Consider the following 21,025-nt stretch of genomic DNA (forward strand, 5'->3'; position numbering starts at 1 on the left):
ATTTAACTTACTAGCATCTGCTCTGTCAAAAATGTCATCACATTTTTGAATGAAATCTGTTTCCTTTTGCTTATCACCATCCACTGAGGATGCAGTATATTTTGGTAGTTGCCTCATTCTTGATATGAAACTTCTAATTGTGGTACATGGTTACCCAGCTCTTGCATCAGAATTTGTGCTTTTTCCCAATAAGTAATTTCTCCCTGCACAGATAGTGTGGCCCTTTGATGCACAGTTAATTTACACAACCACAAATTGTACCAGAAAACATTGAAATTTTGTTGGACAAATGGCAATTACAGTTATTTCGTAGGAGTACTGCCTCTGTAAATAGATTTTTCTTCTGTAAACAAACTGATGATAAAAACATTGTGTTTGCTGTGGCTGCTACATTCTCTCGAAAGTGAAAGTCTAGTAGAGTGGCCTGGGCTGTGTCGTATAAGGGAACAGCTCGGCTCACTATTCCCTCTCTCTACTTGTCTTTAGGTCACTGACTGCTTATGTCAGCCAGTCAGTGCATTTGTGACATGAGAACACTTTCGTTTAAGGAGCCCGAAAGGCGGAGGGGGGCGGGCCTGGGCGTGCATTGGGGAATGAATTAATTTGTCATACAGGAGAAATATTTTGCAAACTTTTCTTTTTGTCATTATATCAATTTTGAAGGCTGGGGACACCCTTTTCCTTTACGCTGCTGAGCACAAATTTGACACAGCTGTTTTCACATGGAGTGGAACGAAACTGAAGGGTAGCCCAAGAAGAATTTTAGAAAGTTCCATGCACTTTTACATGCATATTTTGACCTGCTAAGAGATTTTATCTAACTTGGCAAAAGTTTCTCTGCATTTAGTTTCTTTTTTTCCCACCTCTGATTTTATAACTAATGAATTTAAATTCTTGTTGTAATATATGAGCTTATTTTTGCTGTGCAGTAATGTGTAACTATAACCATATTTTCACCGGCTGTGGGCTAATTTGAAAGTGAGTACTAATGAAGAGACCATCAAAATATAAACAGTTGTAGTTATCTTACATAAATGAGTATACTATTCCAAGAACATAAACGATTCAAGTAAACTACTGTAAGAATTAAAGTACTTTTCTATCATTACAGGATGCCAAATGAAATAGATACAATGGATTTCAATGACACATTTCTGGATATGGACCATTTGCGTGCAAGCTTTCCAGATTATGAAATTCGTGTCAAGACAGATGATCCGCGCAAGCTGGTGCCTCCTTTCAGGTAATGATCTACTTATTGTTGTTTTGTAAATATACTTTTTGTGCAGCGTATGATTAACTGTTGTAAAAACATAAAGTAGTATAGAATCATTTTTATTCATTTGAACTTGACATTTTGTTGAAATTTTTAGTGAAACATACTATTACAATTGTAGCATGCATGCTGCTACATGAACTGTGAACATATTTTATGAATGTAATGAAAGGTAAGTCACATTCTGTGCTATTAATTGTTAATAGCAGTTTAATTGCTGGTGATATATATATATATAATGGAAGGAAACATTCCACGTGGGAAAAATTATATATAAAAACAAAGATGAGGTGACTTACCGAACAAAAGCGCTGGCAGGTCGATAGATACACAAACATACACACAAAATTCAAGCTTTCGCAACAAACTGTTGCCTCATCAGGAATCCTGATGAGGCAACAGTTTGTTGCGAAAGCTTGAATTTTGTGTGTATGTTTGTGTTTGTTTGTGTATCTATCGACCTGCCAGCGCTTTTGTTCGGTAAGTCACCTCATCTTTGTTTATATATATATCACCAGCAATTAAACTGCTATTAACAATTAATAGCACAGAATGTGACTTAACTTTCATTACATTCATAAAATATGTTCACAGTTCATGTAGTAGCATGCTTGCTACAATTGTAATAGTATGTTTCACTAAAAATTTCAACAATAGATATGTCTGCTTGTGTCTGTATATGTGTGGATGGATATGTGTGTGTGTGCGAGTGTGTACCCGTCCTTTTTTCCCCCTAAGGTAAGTCTTTCCGCTCCCGGGATTGGAATGACTCCTTACCCTCTCCCTTAAAACCCACTTCCTTTCGTCTTTCCCTCTCCTTCCCTCTTTCCTGATGAGGAAGATCTGCAGAGGATAGGCACTTGGTGCAGGGAGTGGCAACTGACCCTTAACATAGACAAATGTAATGTATTGCAAATACATAGAAAGAAGGATCCTTTATTGTATGATTATATGATAGCGGAACAAACACTGGTAGCAGTTACTTCTGTAAAATATCTGGGAGTATACGTGCGGAACGATTTGAAGTGGAATGATCATATAAAATTAATTGTTGGTAAGGCGGGTACCAGGTTGAGATTCATTGGGAGAGTGCTTAGAAAATGTAGTCCGTCAACAAAGGAGGTGGCTTACAAAACGCTCGTTCGACCTATACTTGAGTATTGCTCATCAGTGTGGGATCCGTACCAGATCGGTCTGACGGAGGAGATAGAGAAGATCCAAAGAAGAGCGGCGCGTTTCGTCACAGGGTTATTTGGTAACCGTGATAGCGTTACAGAGATGTTTAATAAACTCAAGTGGCAGACTCTGCAAGAGAGGCGCTCTGCATCGCGGTGTAGCTTGCTCGCCAGGTTTCGAGAGGGTGCGTTTCTGGATGAGGTATCGAATATATTGCTTCCCCCTACTTATACCTCCCGAGGAGATCACGAATGTAAAATTAGAGAGATTAGAGCACGCACAAAGGCTTTCAGACAGTCGTTTTACAGAAGTAACTGCTACCAGTGTTTGTTCCGCTATCATATAATCATACAATAAAGGATCCTTCTTTCTATGTATTCGCAATACATTACATTTGTCTGTGTTAAGGGTCAGTTGCCACTCCCTGCACCAAGTGCCTATCCGCTGCAGATCTTCCTGCATTTGGCTTCCCTAATCCGATGAGACCGATGACCACGTGGCTATGAAAACTCCACTGCACCATATTTTATTTCATCTTGAGCTACAATGTCAGACTGCTGCGATGCCGCTGGATACACCCTCTAAAGGTGCGTGGGCCACCTGCAGTGATGTTGATTTCAGATGATCATGGCTGCAGGATGGCCACTTAATGTCCACTTCCTGCTTTGCTGCCATTGCTTAACTGTGTCAGCAGTGGATGTCTGAGTTAGCACCACATGACCCTCAGTGAGCAGTGCCAGTGGCATGTGTTGTTGTTGTGGTGGTCTTCAGTCCTGAGACTGGTTTGATGCAGCTCTCCATGCTACTCTATCCTGTGCAAACTTCTTCATCTCCCAGTACCTACTGCAACCTACATCCTTCTGAATCTGTTTAGTGTATTTATCTCTTGGTCTCCCTCTACGATTTTTACCCTCCACGCTGCCCTCCAATACTAAATTGGTGATCCCTTGATGCCTCAGAACATTCCTACCAACCGATCCCTTCTTCTGGTCAAGTTGTGCCACAAACTTCTCTTCTCCCCAATCCTATTCAATACTTTCTCATTAGTTATGTGATCTACCCTTCTAATCTTCAGCATTCTTTTGTAGCACCACATTTCAAAAGCTTCTATTCTCTTCTTGTCCAAACTATTTATCGTCCATGTTTCACTTCCATACATGGCTACACTCCATACAAATACTTGCAGAAATGACTTCCTGACACTTAAATCTATACTCGATGTTAACAAATTTCTCTTCTTCAGAAACGCTTTCCTTGCCATTGCCAATCTACATTTTATATCCTCTCTACTTCGACCATCAACAGTTATTTTGCTCCCCAAATAGCAAAACTCCTTTACTACTTTAAGTGTCTCATTTCCTAATCTAATACCCTCAACATCACCCAACTTAATTCGACTACATTCCATTATCCTCGTTTTGCTTTTGTTGATGTTCATCTTATATCCTCCCTTCAAGACACCATCCGTTCCATTCAATTGCTCTTCCAAGTCCTTTGCTGTCTCTGACAGAATTACAATGTCATCGGCGAACCTCAAAGTTTTTATTTCTTCTCCATGGATTTTAATACCCACCTCGAATTTTTCTTTTGTTTCCTTTACTGCTTGCTCAATATACAGACTGAATAACATTGGGGAGAGGCTACAACCCTGTCTTACTCCCTTCCCAACCACTGCTTCCCTTTCATGTCCCTTGACTCTTATAACTGCCATCTGGTTTCTGTACAAATTGTAAATAGCCTTTCACTCCCTGTATTTTACCCCTGCCACCTTTAAAATTTGAAAGAGAGTATTCCAGTCAACATTGTCAAAAGCTTTCTCTAAGTCTACAAATGCTAGAAACGTAGGTTTGCCTTTCCTTAATCTTTCTTCTAAGATAAGTCGTAAGGTCAGTATTGCCTCACGTGTTCCAGTGTTTCTACGGAATCCAAACTGATCTTCCCCGAGGTTGGCTTCTACTAGTTTTTCCATTCGTCTGTAAAGAATTCATGTTAGTACTTTGCAGCTGTGGCTTATTAAACTGATTGTTCGGTAATTTGCACATCTGTCAACACCTGCTTTCTTTGGGATTGGAATTATTACATTCTTCTTGAAGTCAGTGGGTATTTCGCCTGTTTCATACATCTTGCTCACCAGATGGTAGAGTTTTGTCAGGACTGGCTCTCCCAAGGCCATCAGTAGTTCCAATGGAATGTTGTCTACTCCGGAGGGCCTTGTTTCGACTCAGGTCTTTCAGTGCTCTGTCAAACTCTTCACGCAGTATCGTATCTCCCATTTCATCTTCATCTACATCCTCTTCCATTTCCATAATGTTGTCCTCAAGTGCATCGCCCTTGTATAGACCCTCTATATACGCCTTCCACCTTTCTGCTTTCCCTTCTTTGCTTAGAACTGGGTTTCCATCTGAGCTCTTGATGTTCATACAAGTGGTTCTCTTGTCTCCAAAGGTCTCTTTAATTTTCCTGTAGGCAGTATCTATCTTACCGCTAGTGAGATAAACCTCTACATCCTTACATTTGTCCTCTAGCCATCCCTGTTTAGCCATTTTGCACTTCCTGTCGATCTCATTTTTGAGACGTTTGTATTCCTTTTTGCTTGCTTCATTTACTGCATTTATATATTTTCTCCTTTCATCAATTAAATTCAATATTTCTTCTGTTACCCAAGGATTTCTACTAGCCCTCGTCATTTTACCTACTTGATCCTCTGCTGCCTTCACTACTTCATCCCTCAAAGCTACCCATTCTTCTTCTACTGTATTTCTTTCCCCCATTCCTGTCAATTGTTCCCTTATGCTCTCCCTGAAACTCTGTACAACCTCTGTTTCTTTCAGTTTATCCAGGTCCCATCTCCTTAAATTCCCACCTTTTTGCAGTTTCTTCAGTTTTAATCTACAGGTCATAACCGATAGATTGTGGTCAGAGTCCACATCTGCCCCTGGAAATGTCTTACAATTTAAAACCTGGTTCCTAAATCTCTGTCTTACCATTATATAATCTATCTGATACCTTTTAGCATCTCCAGGGTTCTTCCATGTATACAACCTTTTATCATGATTCTTAAACCAAGTGTTAGCTATGATTAAGTTGTGCTCTGTGCAGAATTCTACCAGGTGGCTTCCTCTTTCATTTCTTAGCCCCAATCCATATTCACCTACTATGTTTCCTTCTCCATCGCATGTATGTCCATTGAATTCTCGTCGGTGTAGGCTGCTACCAAGTTAGACGCTCCCCCTGGTGCTGGTGTGGAAAGATGACAGCATTACTGCCCTGGCTGCAAATTGCTGCCCTCCAAGGCAGAAGTTTGTTGTTGCCGTGGACTCTGAGGGTTGGCTCATCCACTGTGTCATTCTAAGTCTGTGGGTAAGGTGGTGGGGTGGAGCTGGTTGCCGGTACCAGCACTGGCTGATGGCTGGCCCTTAATGTGATGGAGACTTGCCGTGGAACTGATGTTGCGAAGAGTGCTGCCAGACTGTGTGCAACTGTGCTAGAATCAAAGGGTATTTTTGGTGGTTAACAGCACATTGTTAGGCTAATAAATTACTAACAGCCACGTTCAAGTTGACAGTCCTGCATCTCCATGGTGTGGAAATGCCCTGCAGGCCATCTTGTAGTTGCTGGCCCTTTCTGTAATGTCACCATGAATGCGCAACCTGGCCCAGCTGCCTTGAGGTGTACAATCAGGCTCGTGTGTGCAATTACATTTCAGTGCCTCTGTGCCTTCGTGCTTGCCTCACACATGGCTGCAATGAAGCATTTTTAATTTAGTAATGCTGAAAACTTAGCAATGACGTTACACATTAAAACATTAATTTTAATAATTTGCAGATTTTTTTTATCACTACACCAAACAGGTTATTAATCCTAGGGAAAAAATGAACAGGACCTTTTTTGTAGGAATTTAAAGCAGTTTAATTTTATACTCAGATATGTGTTCACTACTAGAGGCCACAGATTCTGAGTTATACAACAAGGCATACAAAAATTTGTGACTGTACCTTTTGGAATTAGTTAACTGGGTTGTACTATTGCTGTTTTAATGACGTGATGTGTACTCAGAAATTCCAGCTATTGCCAACAGAGGAAGTACTTCCATAAAAGCCCAAAAGTCATACCCTCCCTCTCCGGTTCATCCATACTAAACCTAGGAAATGAATACCGTCCTCTCCTATGGCCCTTAGACTACATTGAGGCGGGTTCATACTCTTTATACCAATTATACCCTGACTTGTTATGGATTCCTGCGACCCCATATCCAGTAAAATTCTATGCAACCTTCCTCCTACATAGGCCATCAAAGAGTAATCTGTAACAGATTCATAATATGGGTATCCTGTGCTCACATTTACTGGGAACACTGCACAGTGATCACATTTTGCCATTTTCTGTTTAATGTTAGTGTACAAACAATAACTTGCAATCACCTACCCTATGCTTATGGAAGCCTGTGAACAACATTCCTGTTATGAGCATCCAGCTCCTGTAAGTCCTGAAAATATTGAGCATTTCATAATTTCTTGTGGCACATTGCCTGTGACTTAGCATCCCCTGTCAACTTTAACTGAGCCTGACTTCATAACTGCTCATCTTTGCAGCCTCCCAGTTTAGTAGCCGTACATAAATCCATACATGTTATAAAAGTGTATGTGTGTATGTATGTATGTATGTATGTATGTAGGGTTGTGCATATGTTTCACACCTGCTCCTAAGCCACTGAACAATCTCAAGCAATCTTGACACCCATATCCCTTATTGTTAGGTGACAATCGCTGTGGGGGTAAAAACCACCTGCCTGTCATAGTTCAGGAGATATGCTGTAATAAACAATGAGATGCATGAAAAACTGCCGCATTGTGCATGACCTTTCAATTTAATATTTCTTTGCTAGTAGCTCTACTGGCAACTCATTTTGCAGGCAGTAGCCACATATATCAATGAATGTTCCTACAAAATTATATCATCGTTTGACACAGATGAGGAGATGTGACATCATGAACACTGAGAAGCGAGAAAAAGTGCCACATCATGCGTGACATTTAAATTTATTACTTCTTTGCTACTAACTCTATTATTAACATATTTTGCAGACACCATGCATAGGAGATTGACCCAGATAGAGGAGAGGAGGAAGTGTGTGGAGAGACGGGGAGGAGGAAATGGATAGAGAAAGGAAAGAGGATGAGATGAGCAGCAAGTGGGGAGGAGGAGGAGATGGGCAGAGGGAGCAGGGATGAGGTGATGGAGAGGAGGAGGAGGAGGAAGTGGACTAGCACTGTTGGAATACATATCTGGGCAATGCCGGATACTCGGCTAGTTGTCTATGATTTTGATGAAAAAGGAGGTCCTGACGAGGTGTGGTGTTGGAATCTATGATGGGGTAAGGACAAGTTAAGAGAGGACCACTTTCTTCTTTCCTCCCCCAACCCTTGAAGCTCCTTTCACAATTTTCTATTATCAGCATGCATTTAAGCAATTTGATCAAGCAAGCGGTGAAATGTTTCCTAGCTGATGCCTTTTCATATTATGCCGTTTTGCTTCCATCCGTCACTGCCAAAAGCAGTAAAAATAAACTCCAGGTATTGAGAAAGGAAAAGTAACAAATATCCATATAGACCTATACAAAATCATAAGTTGGCACTTCCTTGTATCATCCCTCAGAATACGAGAGCTGAAGTGCTGATGCTGTTATTGCCATTTGTTGTTGCAGATGTTGATTCACTTCTGACACCACTTGTAAAGGGTGTGAGTATTGTCTGGTGGTGATTGGTTCTCAGGATGAGTCAAAAACAGCTTGATGATGGTAGAAAGGTGATAAAGAAACATCAAACTTCTCTCAAATTTTTCTTTTGCCTGCATTCTAAAAATTTTTAGAAAAGACAAAATACGATACCACAGATGTAATAGAGTGAATTTATGTAAAATAAATAAGCTTTTTTACTTCAGCATCAGTTACAATGGTTCTATTTTTAAAAGGAAAATAAAAACATCTGTTTTCAGATCCTGAATGTGATTTGTCCAAGATAGATTTTAATTTGTTTTCAATCCTAAGAATTTAAAATGTTTTCTTAATTGATAACTTGGCCACATTGTAGTAATAAAATTGAAATTCTATGACAGTTTTGCAGTCAAAACCTGCATGCAGTTAAATAATAATCTGTTTCTGTAAATCATGAGCTGATGTTGCCCACTACCCTGTTTTGTGTCCAGTTTGTCCTAGGACATCCTTTATAAAGTGCATTCATCGAGACTTCTCAGAAGACACTACATGTTTTGTTACATACCTTTTCTTAGACTATTGTGGGTGCTTGACAGGCTATTTACAGTTAGTTTTCTTCATTCTTTTTTAATTTGATATGTAAGTTGTGTAGTATTAAAGCTACTGCACAATAAACTGCTGTGAGAGAATAATCTGGTTATTTCATCCATACTAAAAAGTCTCCATAGGTAGTTAATTACAAGAACATCATGTTTATTTGGTGGCAAACTGTTGTGGAAATGTGAAGTTCCTCAGTGAGACACTTCACTGAAAAAAGAAAAGAATTTCTTCAAATGCTTAAGAAACATTTTTGCAAATTTGAACATCACTTATAACTGTTTCTACTGCCAACATTGTCTTCCAAGAAATTTAACACATGGAGAAAATAAAATTAAATAAATGGAGAAAATAAAATTAAACATAGTCACCAACATCTGATGCTATTCCAAACAAAAGAAAATTAACATTAATTGTGTGGTGTAGAGAGGTTTGAGACTGAATGAGGGTGCCATGTAATCTGATGTTTTAGTGCCTTTTCTATACTTCTGGTGAAAGTCCATTAATGAAAATTCCAGTAGCAGAGATTGTAACTCTTATACACTCCTGGAAATTGAAATAAGAACACCGTGAATTCATTGTCCCAGGAAGGGGAAACTTTATTGACACATTCCTGGGGTCAGATACATCACATGATCACACTGACAGAACCACAGGCACATAGACACAGGCAACAGAGCATGCACAATGTCGGCACTAGTACAGTGTATATCCACCTTTCGCAGCAATGCAGGCTGCTGTTCTCCCATGGAGACGATCGTAGAGATGCTGGATGTAGTCCTGTGGAACGGCTTGCCATGCCATTTCCACCTGGCGCCTCAGTTGGACCACCGTTCGTGCTGGACGTGCAGACCGCGTGAGACGACGCTTCATCCAGTCCCAAACATGCTCAATGGGGGACAGATCCGGAGATCTTGCTGGCCAGGGTAGTTCACTTACACCTTCTAGAGCACGTTGGGTAGCACGGGATACATGCGGACGTGCATTGTCCTGTTGGAACAGCAAGTTCCCTTGCCGGTCTAGGAATGGTAGAACGATGGGTTCGATGACGGTTTGGATGTACCGTGCACTATTCAGTGTCCCCTCGACGATCACCAGTGGTGTACGGCCAGTGTAGGAGATCGCTCCCCACACCATGATGCCGGGTGTTGGCCCTGTATGCCTCGGTCGTATGCAGTCCTGATTGTGGCGCTCACCTGCACGGCGCCAAACACGCATACGACCATCATTGGCACCAAGGCAGAAGCGACTCTCATCGCTGAAGACGACACGTCTCCATTCGTCCCTCCATTCACGCCTGTCGCAACACCACTGGAGGCGGGCTGCACGATGTTGGGGCGTGAGCGGAAGACGGCCTAACGGTGTGCGGGACCGTAGCCCAGCTTCATGGAGACGGTTGCGAATGGTCCTCGCCGATACCCCAGGAGCAACAGTGTCCCTAATTTGCTGGGAAGTGGCGGTGCGGTCCCCTACGGCACTGCGTAGGATCCTACGGTCTTGGCGTGCATCCGTGCGTCGCTGCGGTCAGGTCCCAGGTCGACGGGCACGTGCTCCTTCCGCCGACCACTGGCGACAACATTGATGTACTGTGGAGACCTCACGCCCCACGTGTTGAGCAATTCGGCGGTACGTCCACCCGGCCTCCCGCATGCCCACTATATGCCCTCGCTCAAAGTCCGTCAACTGCACATACGGTTCACGTCCACGCTGTCGCGGCATGCTACCAGTGTTAAAGACTGCGATGGAGCTCCGTATGCCACGGCAAACTGGCTGACACTGACGGCGGCGGTGCACAAATGCTGCGCAGCTAGCGCCATTCGACGGCCAACACCGCGGTTCCTGGTGTGTCCGCTGTGCCGTGCGTGTGATCATTGCTTGTACAGCCCTCTCGCAGTGTCCGGAGCAAGTATGGTGGGTCTGACACACCGGTGTCAATGTGTTCTTTTTTCCATTTCCAGGAGTGTATTTGTGCTGCTTTTTTCTTTTGTGAGATTTGTTAAAGGGACGCATCCTGGTAAATGAAACCTAGTATAAATTCAAAACATCAAGTGCTAGACACTGTTTATCACAGAAATATATTGCATGAGGCCAGTATCAGAAAGTAATGAATAGTTGAAACTATATTAAGTCTTGTAGAATCCACAACACTTGGTCAGTGCATGCGTATGTGTACCATGTTGAAAGACATCAACAGAAAATTTGTGATGCAACAGACTTAATATTACAAAATTTCCAGAAATGTTATGGAGATAATTAGTTAAAATTGGCGGATGTAATGCCAGAGAGCTGTTCTGGTAGCTTCAAAGCAAATCTTTGATTTGAATATTTAAAAACAAGAGGGCAATAAATCAGGAATAAACATGTAAAATTTTAAAAATATGTAAATAATTGTAAAATGGAAAACCTAGGATAAATTGGCAGCCAGAGGCTCTGTCTCTCTCTCTCTCTCTCTCTGTGTGTGTGTGTGTGTGTGTGTGTATGTGTGTGTGTGTGTGTGTGTGTGTGTGTGTGTGGGTGGGTGGGTGGGTGGGTGGGTGAGGGTGGGTGGGTGGGGTGGGGGTTGTATTTAATTCCAATAAAGGCCTGTTTGGGCAAAAGCTTTGTTTGACAGCTTTTTTGTTGTGCCTGTCACAATTCAGCAGCTCTGCTATATGGTGAGTAGCAACTATCCTTTTCATAATATTGTCTAAATAATTGTACCTAAGAAAGTAAAATAGGCTGTGACATGAGTAAGTTCATATTATTGAAGATATTGGAAACAGGGATTATTTCTTCTGAAGTTAAGGAGAAACGATATGGAAAAAAAAAGAATGTTAGCAATGTGAAACTGTGCGTCAAATGTGAGGGCTACGTGGTAGAAGAGAAATTTACTTTTAATTTTGCAGAATTTGGTTAAGTATACACTAAATGATAAATAATTAAGTGAGTGCACAATATGTATCTGCCAAAAACTTTTCAGAAAAAAAAGAAAAAGAAAACAAAAGCTGATTTGTTTAGGTTTTCTGTAATTCATCGTTATCTCCATTGCTTGTCAATATGAAGCTCAGTGTTGTAATCTGTATTATACACCTCATAAATACAAAACTTGTGTAACTATTTGTTAAATCTTGTTATTTTCATTGTTTAGGTTGACATTTGAGGATGTTAAAACACGGAAACGAGAGGTGGACAGTGATGACCCAAAAAAGTCTGAGCGGAGGGTCATTATTGTTGAGCCTCATACAATACCGAGCCGTGGACCATACTTATTCAATGAGCCTAAGAGGTAAGTATCATGTGAAGTGAAGAAATGTATGTTTGTTTATATAAGGTAGTTATGCAAATATCTTATTTATTCCGGGAGAACTTGGATGCCTTGTTGTGCTATCTGTCAGATAGGGGAAAGCAGATTATTAGTTGTGTGGACTTCAATGTTGATTCACTGAAAGAGTGTAATAAGAAGAATGACCCAAAAGTCTTGCTCCGTTCTTTCAATTTGACATCTGTCATTAATTTTCCTACTCTGGTAGTAAAGGACAATAGCACATTGATAGATAACACTTTTATAGACCAAGATAGGTTTGAAAACATAATTTCTTGTCCTGTTGTGAATGGCCTTTCTGATCATGGTGCTCCGCTAGTTACAGTATATGACATAGCTCCATTCAGTAATTCAAAACTACCCTCCAAAGTTCTGCATTCAATTAATGACTCAACAATTAGGAATTTCAGAGAAAATCTTCAGCAGTTAGACTGGGATGAGGTGTACAAGGAAACCGATGCTAATTTAAAATATAACTTATTTCATGATACACTTGTAAGAGAATTTCAAAACTGTTTCCCCAAGAAAGTAGTTAAATCTAATTATAAGAAACCATGCAAAAACCTTGGCTTACTAAAGGAATAAAAATATCTTGTAACCATAAATTAAAAAGTCCAGAAGCATATGCATCATGTCTGAGATTAATACCTCTGATAACAAAATCAAAACAGTTTGGAATATTATTACGAGTGAGACAGGGCAACCAAGAGTACAGGATGACGGCATCGCCATCAAAGCGAATGGAAACTTGATAAAAAAGCCAGAAGTCGAAAACATTTTGAATAATCATTTTTTAAATGTTGTAAAGAAAATAGGATCTAAATGTTCATTAGAAGAAACATGCAGTTAATGGAAGAGGCCTTACCCACACCATTTGATACAATTGAAATTTCCAGCAGGATAATAAAAGCTTGTTCCGAAGAAATAAGTGGGATTCTTAGCCACATATGTAATAGCTCTCTGAAGCAGGATATTTTCCCAGATAGACTGAAGTATGCCTTTGTTAAACCACTGCATAAAAAAGGGGATACATCTGATGTCAACAACTACCGCCCAATCTCTCTTGTGACTGCCTTATCCAAAATTCTTGAAAAAGTAATGTATTGTAGAGTAGCTTCACACCTTTGTAAAAATAAAGTTTTAACAAAATGTCAGCTTGGTTTCCAGAAGGGTTTTTCAACGGAAAATGCTATATATACTTTCACTAATGAAATATTAAATGCTCTGAGTAACCCGTTGGGATTTTTTGTGATCTATCAAAGGCTTTTGATTGTGTAACTCATGGAATACTTCTAGATAAGCTCAAGTACTGTGGTATGAATGGGACAGTGCTCAAATGGTTTAAATCATACCTAACTGGAAGAGTGCAGAAAGTTGAAATAAGCAGTTCCCATAATATGCATAAAACTGGTGATTTCTCAAACTGGGGAACAATCAAGAATGGGATGCCGCAAGGTTCGGTCTTGGGTCCTTTGCTGTTCTTAATATATATTAATGACTTGCCATTCTACATTCACGAAGATGCAAAGCTGGTATTTTTAGCCGATGATACATGTATAACTATCACACCCAACAGACAAGAATTAACTGGTGAAATTGTAAACGATGTTTTTCAGAAAATCATTAAGTGGTTCTCTGCAAATGGGATCTCATTAAACTTTGACAAAACAAAAAAAATGGTTCAAATGGTTCTGAGCACTATGCGACTTAACTTCTGAGGTCATCAGTCACCTAGAACTTAGAACTAATTAAACCTAACTAACCTAAGGACATCACACACATCCATGCTAGAGGCAGGATTCGAACCTACGACCGTAGCGGTCACGTGGTTCCAGACTGAAGCGCCTAGAACCACACGGCCACACCGGTCGGCGTGACAAAACACAGTATATACAGTTCAACACAGTAAATGGAATGACACCATTAATAAATATAGACTTTGATCAGAAATCGGTAGCTAAGGTAGAGTATTCAAAATTTCTAGGTGTATGCATTGATAAGGGGTTGAACTGGAAGAAACACACTGAGGATCTGCTGAAACGTTTGAGTTCAGCTACTTATGCTATTAGGGTCATTGCAGATTTAGGCAATATACATCTGAGTAAATTAGCTTACCACCCCTGTTTTGATTCTCTGCTTTCGTATGGCATCATATTTTGGGGTAACTCACCATTGAGTAAAAGAGTGTTCATTGCACAAAAGCATCTAATCAGAATAATTGCTTCATCAGGAAAGAGGGAAGGAGAGGGAAAGACGAAAGGAAGTGGGTTTTAAGGGAGAGGGTAAGGAGTCATTCCAATCCCGGGAGCGGAAAGACTTACCTTAGGGGGGAAAAAAGGACGGGTATACACTCGCGCACACACACACATATCCATCCACACATATACAGACACAAGCAGACATATTTAAAGACAAAGAGTTTGGGCAGAGATGTCAGTCGAGGTGGAAGTGCAGAGGCAAGGATGATGTTGAATGACAGGTGAGGTGTGAGTGGCGGCAACTTGAAATTAGCGGAGATTGAGGCCTGGTGGGTAACGGGAAGAGAGGATATATTGAAGAGCAAGTTCCCATCTCCGGAGTTCGGATAGGTTGGTGTTGGTGGGAAGTATCCAGATAACCCGGACAGTGTAACACTGTGCCAAGATGTGCTGGCCGTGCACCAAGGCATGTTTAGCCACAGGGTGATCCTCATTACCAACAAACACTGTATGCCTGTGTCCATTCATGCGAATGGACAGTTTGTTGCTGGTCATTCCCACATAGAATGCATCACAGTGTAGGCAGGTCCGTTGGTAAATCACGTGGGTGCTTTCACATGTGGCTCTGCCTTTGATCGTGTACACCTTCCGGGTTACAGGACTGGAGTAGGTGGTGGTAGGAGGGTGCATGGGACAGGTTTTACACCGGGGGCGGTTACAAGGATAGGAGCCAGAGGGTAGGGAAGGTGGTTTGGGGATTTCATAGGGATGAACTAACAGGTTACGAAGGTTAGGTGGCCTATTGACCTGCCAGCGCTTTCGTTTGGTAAGTCACACCATCTTTGTTTTTTTTATATATATATATATATATATATATATATATATATATATATATATATATATATATAATGGAAGGAAACATTCCACGTGGGAAAAATTATATATAAAAAAAATTATATATAAAAAACAAAGATGAGGTGACTTACCGAACAAAAGCGCTGGCAGGTCGATAGACACACAAACAAACACAAACACACACACAAAATTCAAGCTTTCGCAACAAACTGTTGCCTCATCAGGAAAGAGGGAAGGAGAGGGGAAGACGAAAGGAAGTGGGTTTTAAGGGAGAGGGTAAGGAGTCATTCCAATCCCGGGAGCGGAAAGACTTACCTTAGGGGGAAAAAAGGACAGGTATACACTCGCACACACGCACATATCCATCCACACATACAGACACAAGCAGACATATTTAAAGACCAAATATGTCTGCTTGTGTCTGTATGTGTGGATGGATATGTGCGTGTGTGCGAGTGTATACCTGTCCTTTTTTCCCCCTAAGGTAAGTCTTTCCGCTCCCGGGATTGGAATGACTCCTTACCCTCTCCCTTAAAACCCACTTCCTTTCGTCTTCCCCTCTCCTTCCCTCTTTCCTGATGAGGCAACAGTTTGTTGCGAAAGCTTGAATTTTGTGTGTGTGTTTGTGTTTGTTTGTGTGTCTATCGACCTGCCAGCGCTTTTGTTCGGTAAGTCACCTCATCTTTGTTTTTTATATATATATATATATATATAGGGAATCATTCCACACGGGAAAATTATATCTAAAAACAAAGATGATGTGACTTACCAAACGAAAGCGCTGGCACGTCGATAGACTAGACACACAAACAAACACAAACATACACACAAAATTCAAGCTTTCGCAACAAACTGTTGCCTCATCAGGAAAGAGGGAAGGAGAGGGAAGGACGAAAGGGTGTGGGTTTTAAGGGAGAGGGTAAGGAGTCATTCCAATCCCGGGAGCGGAAAGACTTACCTTGGGGGGAAAAAAGGACGGGTATGCACTCGCACACACACACATATACATCCGCACGTACACAGACACAGGCAGACATTTTCTGCCTGTCTGCTAAAAGTGTTAGGAGGGAGAGGACTTGATGAAACTGGGAAGTTTCATTTCACTTCTTGCTCTTTGCTCCGCACCTTCTCCATCACACTAAAAAAAAAAACTCCTCCCAATACTATTTCTTCTCTACTCTTACGCAGTATATAAATACACATGAACATAATTAAATAGAATTACACACATACAAGTAAGTAAAGTACAAAGAAGAGTGTAGGCGAAAGACAAACTAGTGGCAATGTTGTGTTGGCAACACTACAAAACACAAACTATAATACATGCTTAGAAGTATAAAAATAAACAGAAAACAGTGGTGTGTGAAAAAGTGTGCTGTGTAAAACATAAGGGAAGCATAGTTCTGCAGAGCAACTAAAAATTAGACAACAAGTATCAGTGTCTAATGAAGAAAAACACCAAAGATGTGCTAGTAGACGGCATTTCCTGATCTAGGTGAGAAACCAAGTGGAAATCACTGTAAGTAAAAACTAACATATTGTTAATGAACTGTTTTTCAATCTTAAAAATAAATCAGATTGTAAATATCTTTAACTACAGACCACTGATGACGTTTTATCTCAATAAAGCTAAATGTGTACTGTGGAAAAAAAAAAAGAAAAAAACTTTCATTTTCTTGTAGGTGCAAGACAGAACAAAAATACCCTCAGGTATTGGAAAATAAATATACATAATATGGCCACACAAATGAAGAATTTGCTAAAATGTTTTGAATGTGGGATTTGCCATATTGCAAACAATATGTTTGCTCTTGCTATAGCATCATCTAAATCAACAAAAAATGGATTTAGAATTCATTTAGTTGCTACTGTACTAATAAATGGTTGCACCCTGCACTTTTATGTGTTTGTGGTATGACATACCGAAATTACCGGCTGATCCACTTGAAACAGTTTTGAGCATTTGATCTACAAACAAAATATGGTCTGTATCAAGATAACTTTCCCTTTGTATACATTTTTTATGCATAACATACGTAGACTAATTTAAACAAAGGGGCTTGAAACTTTGTATAAGTGTCAGGAAAAATATTATTTGTAATACCGTACTTCATGGAAATATTAAGGTAAATACTAAAAGGGAATACGAATGTTATAAAACGAGATTCACAGGAAATGCAAAATTGACGAATCAGGGTAAGGATTTAGAAGCATATTTGGCTAGGGGAAAGGTACGTGCCACCTACAGGAAAGTTAAGGAGGCCATTGGGGAAAGGAGAAGCAGCTTTATGAATATCATAAGCTCAAATGGAAAACCAGTAATAATAAAATAATGGAAATCTGAAGGTTGGAAGGAGTATATCGAGGTCTATAAGAGGGAGATAAACTAGAAGACAAGATTATAGAAAAGGAAGTGTATGCTGCTGAAGATGAGGTGAGAGATAAGATCCCGCGAGAAGAATTTGACAGAGCTCTGAAAGATCTAAGTCAAAACAAGGCCCCGGGTATAGACCACATTCTGCTACAGCTACTGATAGCCTTGGTAGGACCAGCCGTGACAAAACTTTTTCATCTGGTGTGCAAGATGCATGAGAGAGGCAAAATACCTTCAGGCTTTAAGAAGAATGTAATAATTCCAATTCCAAAGAAAGCAGTTGCTAGCAAGTGTGAAAATTACAAAAATATCATTTTAATAATTCATGGTTGCAAAATACTAACACAAATTCCTTACAAACTAATGGAAAATCTGATGGAAGCTGACCTTGGGGAAGATCAGTTTGGATTTTAAAGAAATGTAGGAACACACGAGGCAATATTGACTCTACGACCTATCTTAGAAGACAGGTTAAGGAAAGGCAAACCCATGTTTATAGGGTTTGTATACTTAGAGAATTTTTTAACAATGTTGACTGGAATACTCTGAAATTCTGAAGGTAGCAGGGGTGAAATATAGGGAGCAAACAGCTATTTACCTGGTACAGAAATCAGATGGCAGTTATAAAGATTTGAGGGGCATGAAAGGGAACCAATTGTTGAGAAGGGAGTGAGACAGGGTTGTAGCCTATCTACAATATTATTCAGTCTGTTCATTGAACAAGCAGTAAAGGGAACCAAAGAAAAATTTAGAAAAGGAATTAAAGTTCAGAGAAAAGGAATAAAAATATTGAGGTTTGCCGACGACATTGCAATTCTGTCAGACACAGCAAAGGACTTGGTAGAGCTGTTGAATGGAATGGTTATTGTCTTGATAGCAGGATATAAGATGAATATCAGCAAAAGCTAAATGAGGATAATGGAATGTAGTTGAATTAAATCAGGTGATGCTGAGGGAATTAGATTAGGAAGTGACACACTTATAGTAGTAGATGAGTTTTGCTTTTTGGGCGGCATAATAAGTGCTGATGGCCGAAGTAAAGAGGATATAAAATGTAGATTGGCAATGGCAAGGAAAGCATGCCTGAAGAAGAGAAATTTGCCGTTGAATATATGTGTTAGGAAGTCATTTCTGAAATTATTTGTGTGGAATGTAGCTGTGTGTGAAAGTGAAACATGGACGATATACAGTCGAGACAAAAAGAGAATATAAGCTTTCGAAATGTGGTTCTAAAGAAAAAATGTTGAAAATTAGATAAGTCAATCACATAAGAAATGAGGAGGTACTGAACAGAGTTGGGGAGACACAAAATTTGTGGCACAACTTGACCAAAAGAAGAATTCTGACATGTTCTATATCCTGGAGGACCTCCTACTATAGATCAATTGGAATGAAAGTAAATCTAATCTAATTGATTGATAGGGCACAATATGAGGCATGAAGGGATCGCCAATTTGCCACTTTAGTGTTAGAGAGAAGTGTGAGGGTTAAAAACCATAGACAGAGACCAAGAGACAAATACAGTAAGCAGATTCAGAAGGATATAGGTTGCAGTAGTTATTTGGAGATGAAGCGGCTCACACAGTATAGAATAGCATGGAGAGTTGCGTCAGACCAGTCTGGGGACTGAAGACGACGACAATAAAAATGCACAACTTCTTACATCCTTGCTGAGACAGTCACAATAAATGACAACACCATCTGTCCTTAGAAATTCCCTTTCCTCAACCCCATTTTGTCAAAAGATCTCTTCTTTTCTTTCTTGCAGTTGTAGTAGGTGCCGTAACTAAACTTTATAATTCAACAGAAATGTATAAGGTACCTGTGTTCATTTGCTCCCAGGTGTAAAGAATTTAACTGGCTTCCATTGTTGATGATAATGAAAAGTGTTGTAGTGTCAACCAACTTTGTAATATAAATGCAGGAAAGAAATGCTTTAGTGACGTTGTTTGCCATAATTAGAATGCAGTTCTGTAAAGCAATGCCCTCCTGACATTTGTTAAAATTTTTCACTTGTAATATAATAATGGTGTACATTCTGTAAATATCATATTGAGTTCACCTCAGGGGCGATTGTTGTGAGAAGGTAAGAAGCATGAGTGAGTAGTGGTGTGGAGGGAAGTACCTTGCACAGTGCTGATAACATACCTCTCGTGCATAGCTCAAGTACAATAATTCATACTGCCCTCCTTAGGTAATTGATATTGATAACATTGAGAGAAGGCATAAAGTAAATAGACTTCTACTGGCATATAGTGAGCTGAACTAGCTCACTTACTATGAAGAATAACAAAATTTGCAAAATCACTCATGATGTGCACTTTTGGTGTAACTCGCATGGAAAAAAAATCAATAATAGATTATATCAAGCAAGCTATTGTAATGTATACACTGAAGCCAAAAAAATGATGACAGTCTTTTTGTTGTGCCTATCTGCGACTCAGCAACTCCGCTTTATGATATACATTATAAGTGTCTAAATCCATGCTATTATATTGGGGAAGGAGGAGGGGAAAAGACCCCTTCAGAATTTGTATTTACTCCCCACATAGCCAAAATATACAAACATGTACGTTAAACAAAAGATTATTCGCAAATGAAAAAGGAGAGTCATGGGGAATGCAGTGATTAAAGTTACACATAATTTAGTGGCTTTAATCAGTGTAAATAATGGCTTGTTGCTATTGAGCTTCATTCTAATGCATATTACTGTACCAATTGTAAAGAGCTAAAAGTTTTATCTTGCTATTGTTACTCACTCACAGTACTGTCATGGCCATCTTCAGATGTCTCCCGTCATTTGAAAATTAGTCCGCAGTTGTGAAGTCATTCCTTGAGACATCCTCTACTACTGTCTAAGCACACCATAACTTAATGGCATGTATAGTACAGTTGGTTCACCATATGAAAGATTTCAGAAAATAATGTTCTGAGAAATTATACAACCTTCACTCATATCAAAATGAACACTGTTAATGAATTAGACAATGTATCCCTATACCAGGTATGGGTTTAGTTGACATGTGGTGTGGCATCTTCCTTATTGCTGCAGTAAAGCTGAGCAGCTGTACTCAGACTGTTGCAGATGCAGTATTCTCCCTGGAATGTATCCGAGTACTTTTATTTATACATGAAATATTTTAACCCAGTTATAAGAGTCTAATGGAAACCTTTGTGTATGAGATCAGAGTTAGTGTTGTGCAAGTAAAGGATTAATCTCAGTTTTATATTTCTGCTATTATTACTCTTAGAGTTCATTTCTGACAATTTAATCAGGTATGCTTATGATAAAAGTCCTCTGTTATTACAAATCTGCTTGAATTTGGATGTCTATCGTAGATTTCAGTCTGGGACGTCCCACCCCAGCCTGGCATTGACACATTGGCCTGCCTCAGACATGTTAATTGGTTGCTGGACTGTCAGCCTTTCCCAGCCTGCAAGCCTATTGAATACACCAGGCTGGTTTCTCCAACTGACTAGTCCTCTACTGCTCACAGGCCATGGCTAGGTTGTAATACTGTCACCCACCTGTAGA

General features: G+C 40.0%; 1 protein-coding gene across 1 annotated transcript in view; it reads left to right on the forward strand.

Moving 5' to 3' along the window:
* LOC124608554 (RNA helicase aquarius) overlaps nt 1-21,025 on the forward strand; it is a 339,510-nt gene that overhangs the window by 229,790 nt on the left and 88,695 nt on the right. Inside the window, exons 16-17 of the mRNA XM_047139996.1 lie at nt 1,112-1,243; nt 11,890-12,027. Of these exons, the coding sequence (XP_046995952.1) occupies nt 1,112-1,243; nt 11,890-12,027 (270 nt within the window). The remainder of the gene's footprint in view (nt 1-1,111; nt 1,244-11,889; nt 12,028-21,025) is intronic.

This window comes from Schistocerca americana, chromosome 1, assembly GCF_021461395.2.
Source record: "Schistocerca americana isolate TAMUIC-IGC-003095 chromosome 1, iqSchAmer2.1, whole genome shotgun sequence".
Classification (NCBI taxonomy): Eukaryota; Metazoa; Arthropoda; class Insecta; order Orthoptera; family Acrididae; genus Schistocerca; species Schistocerca americana.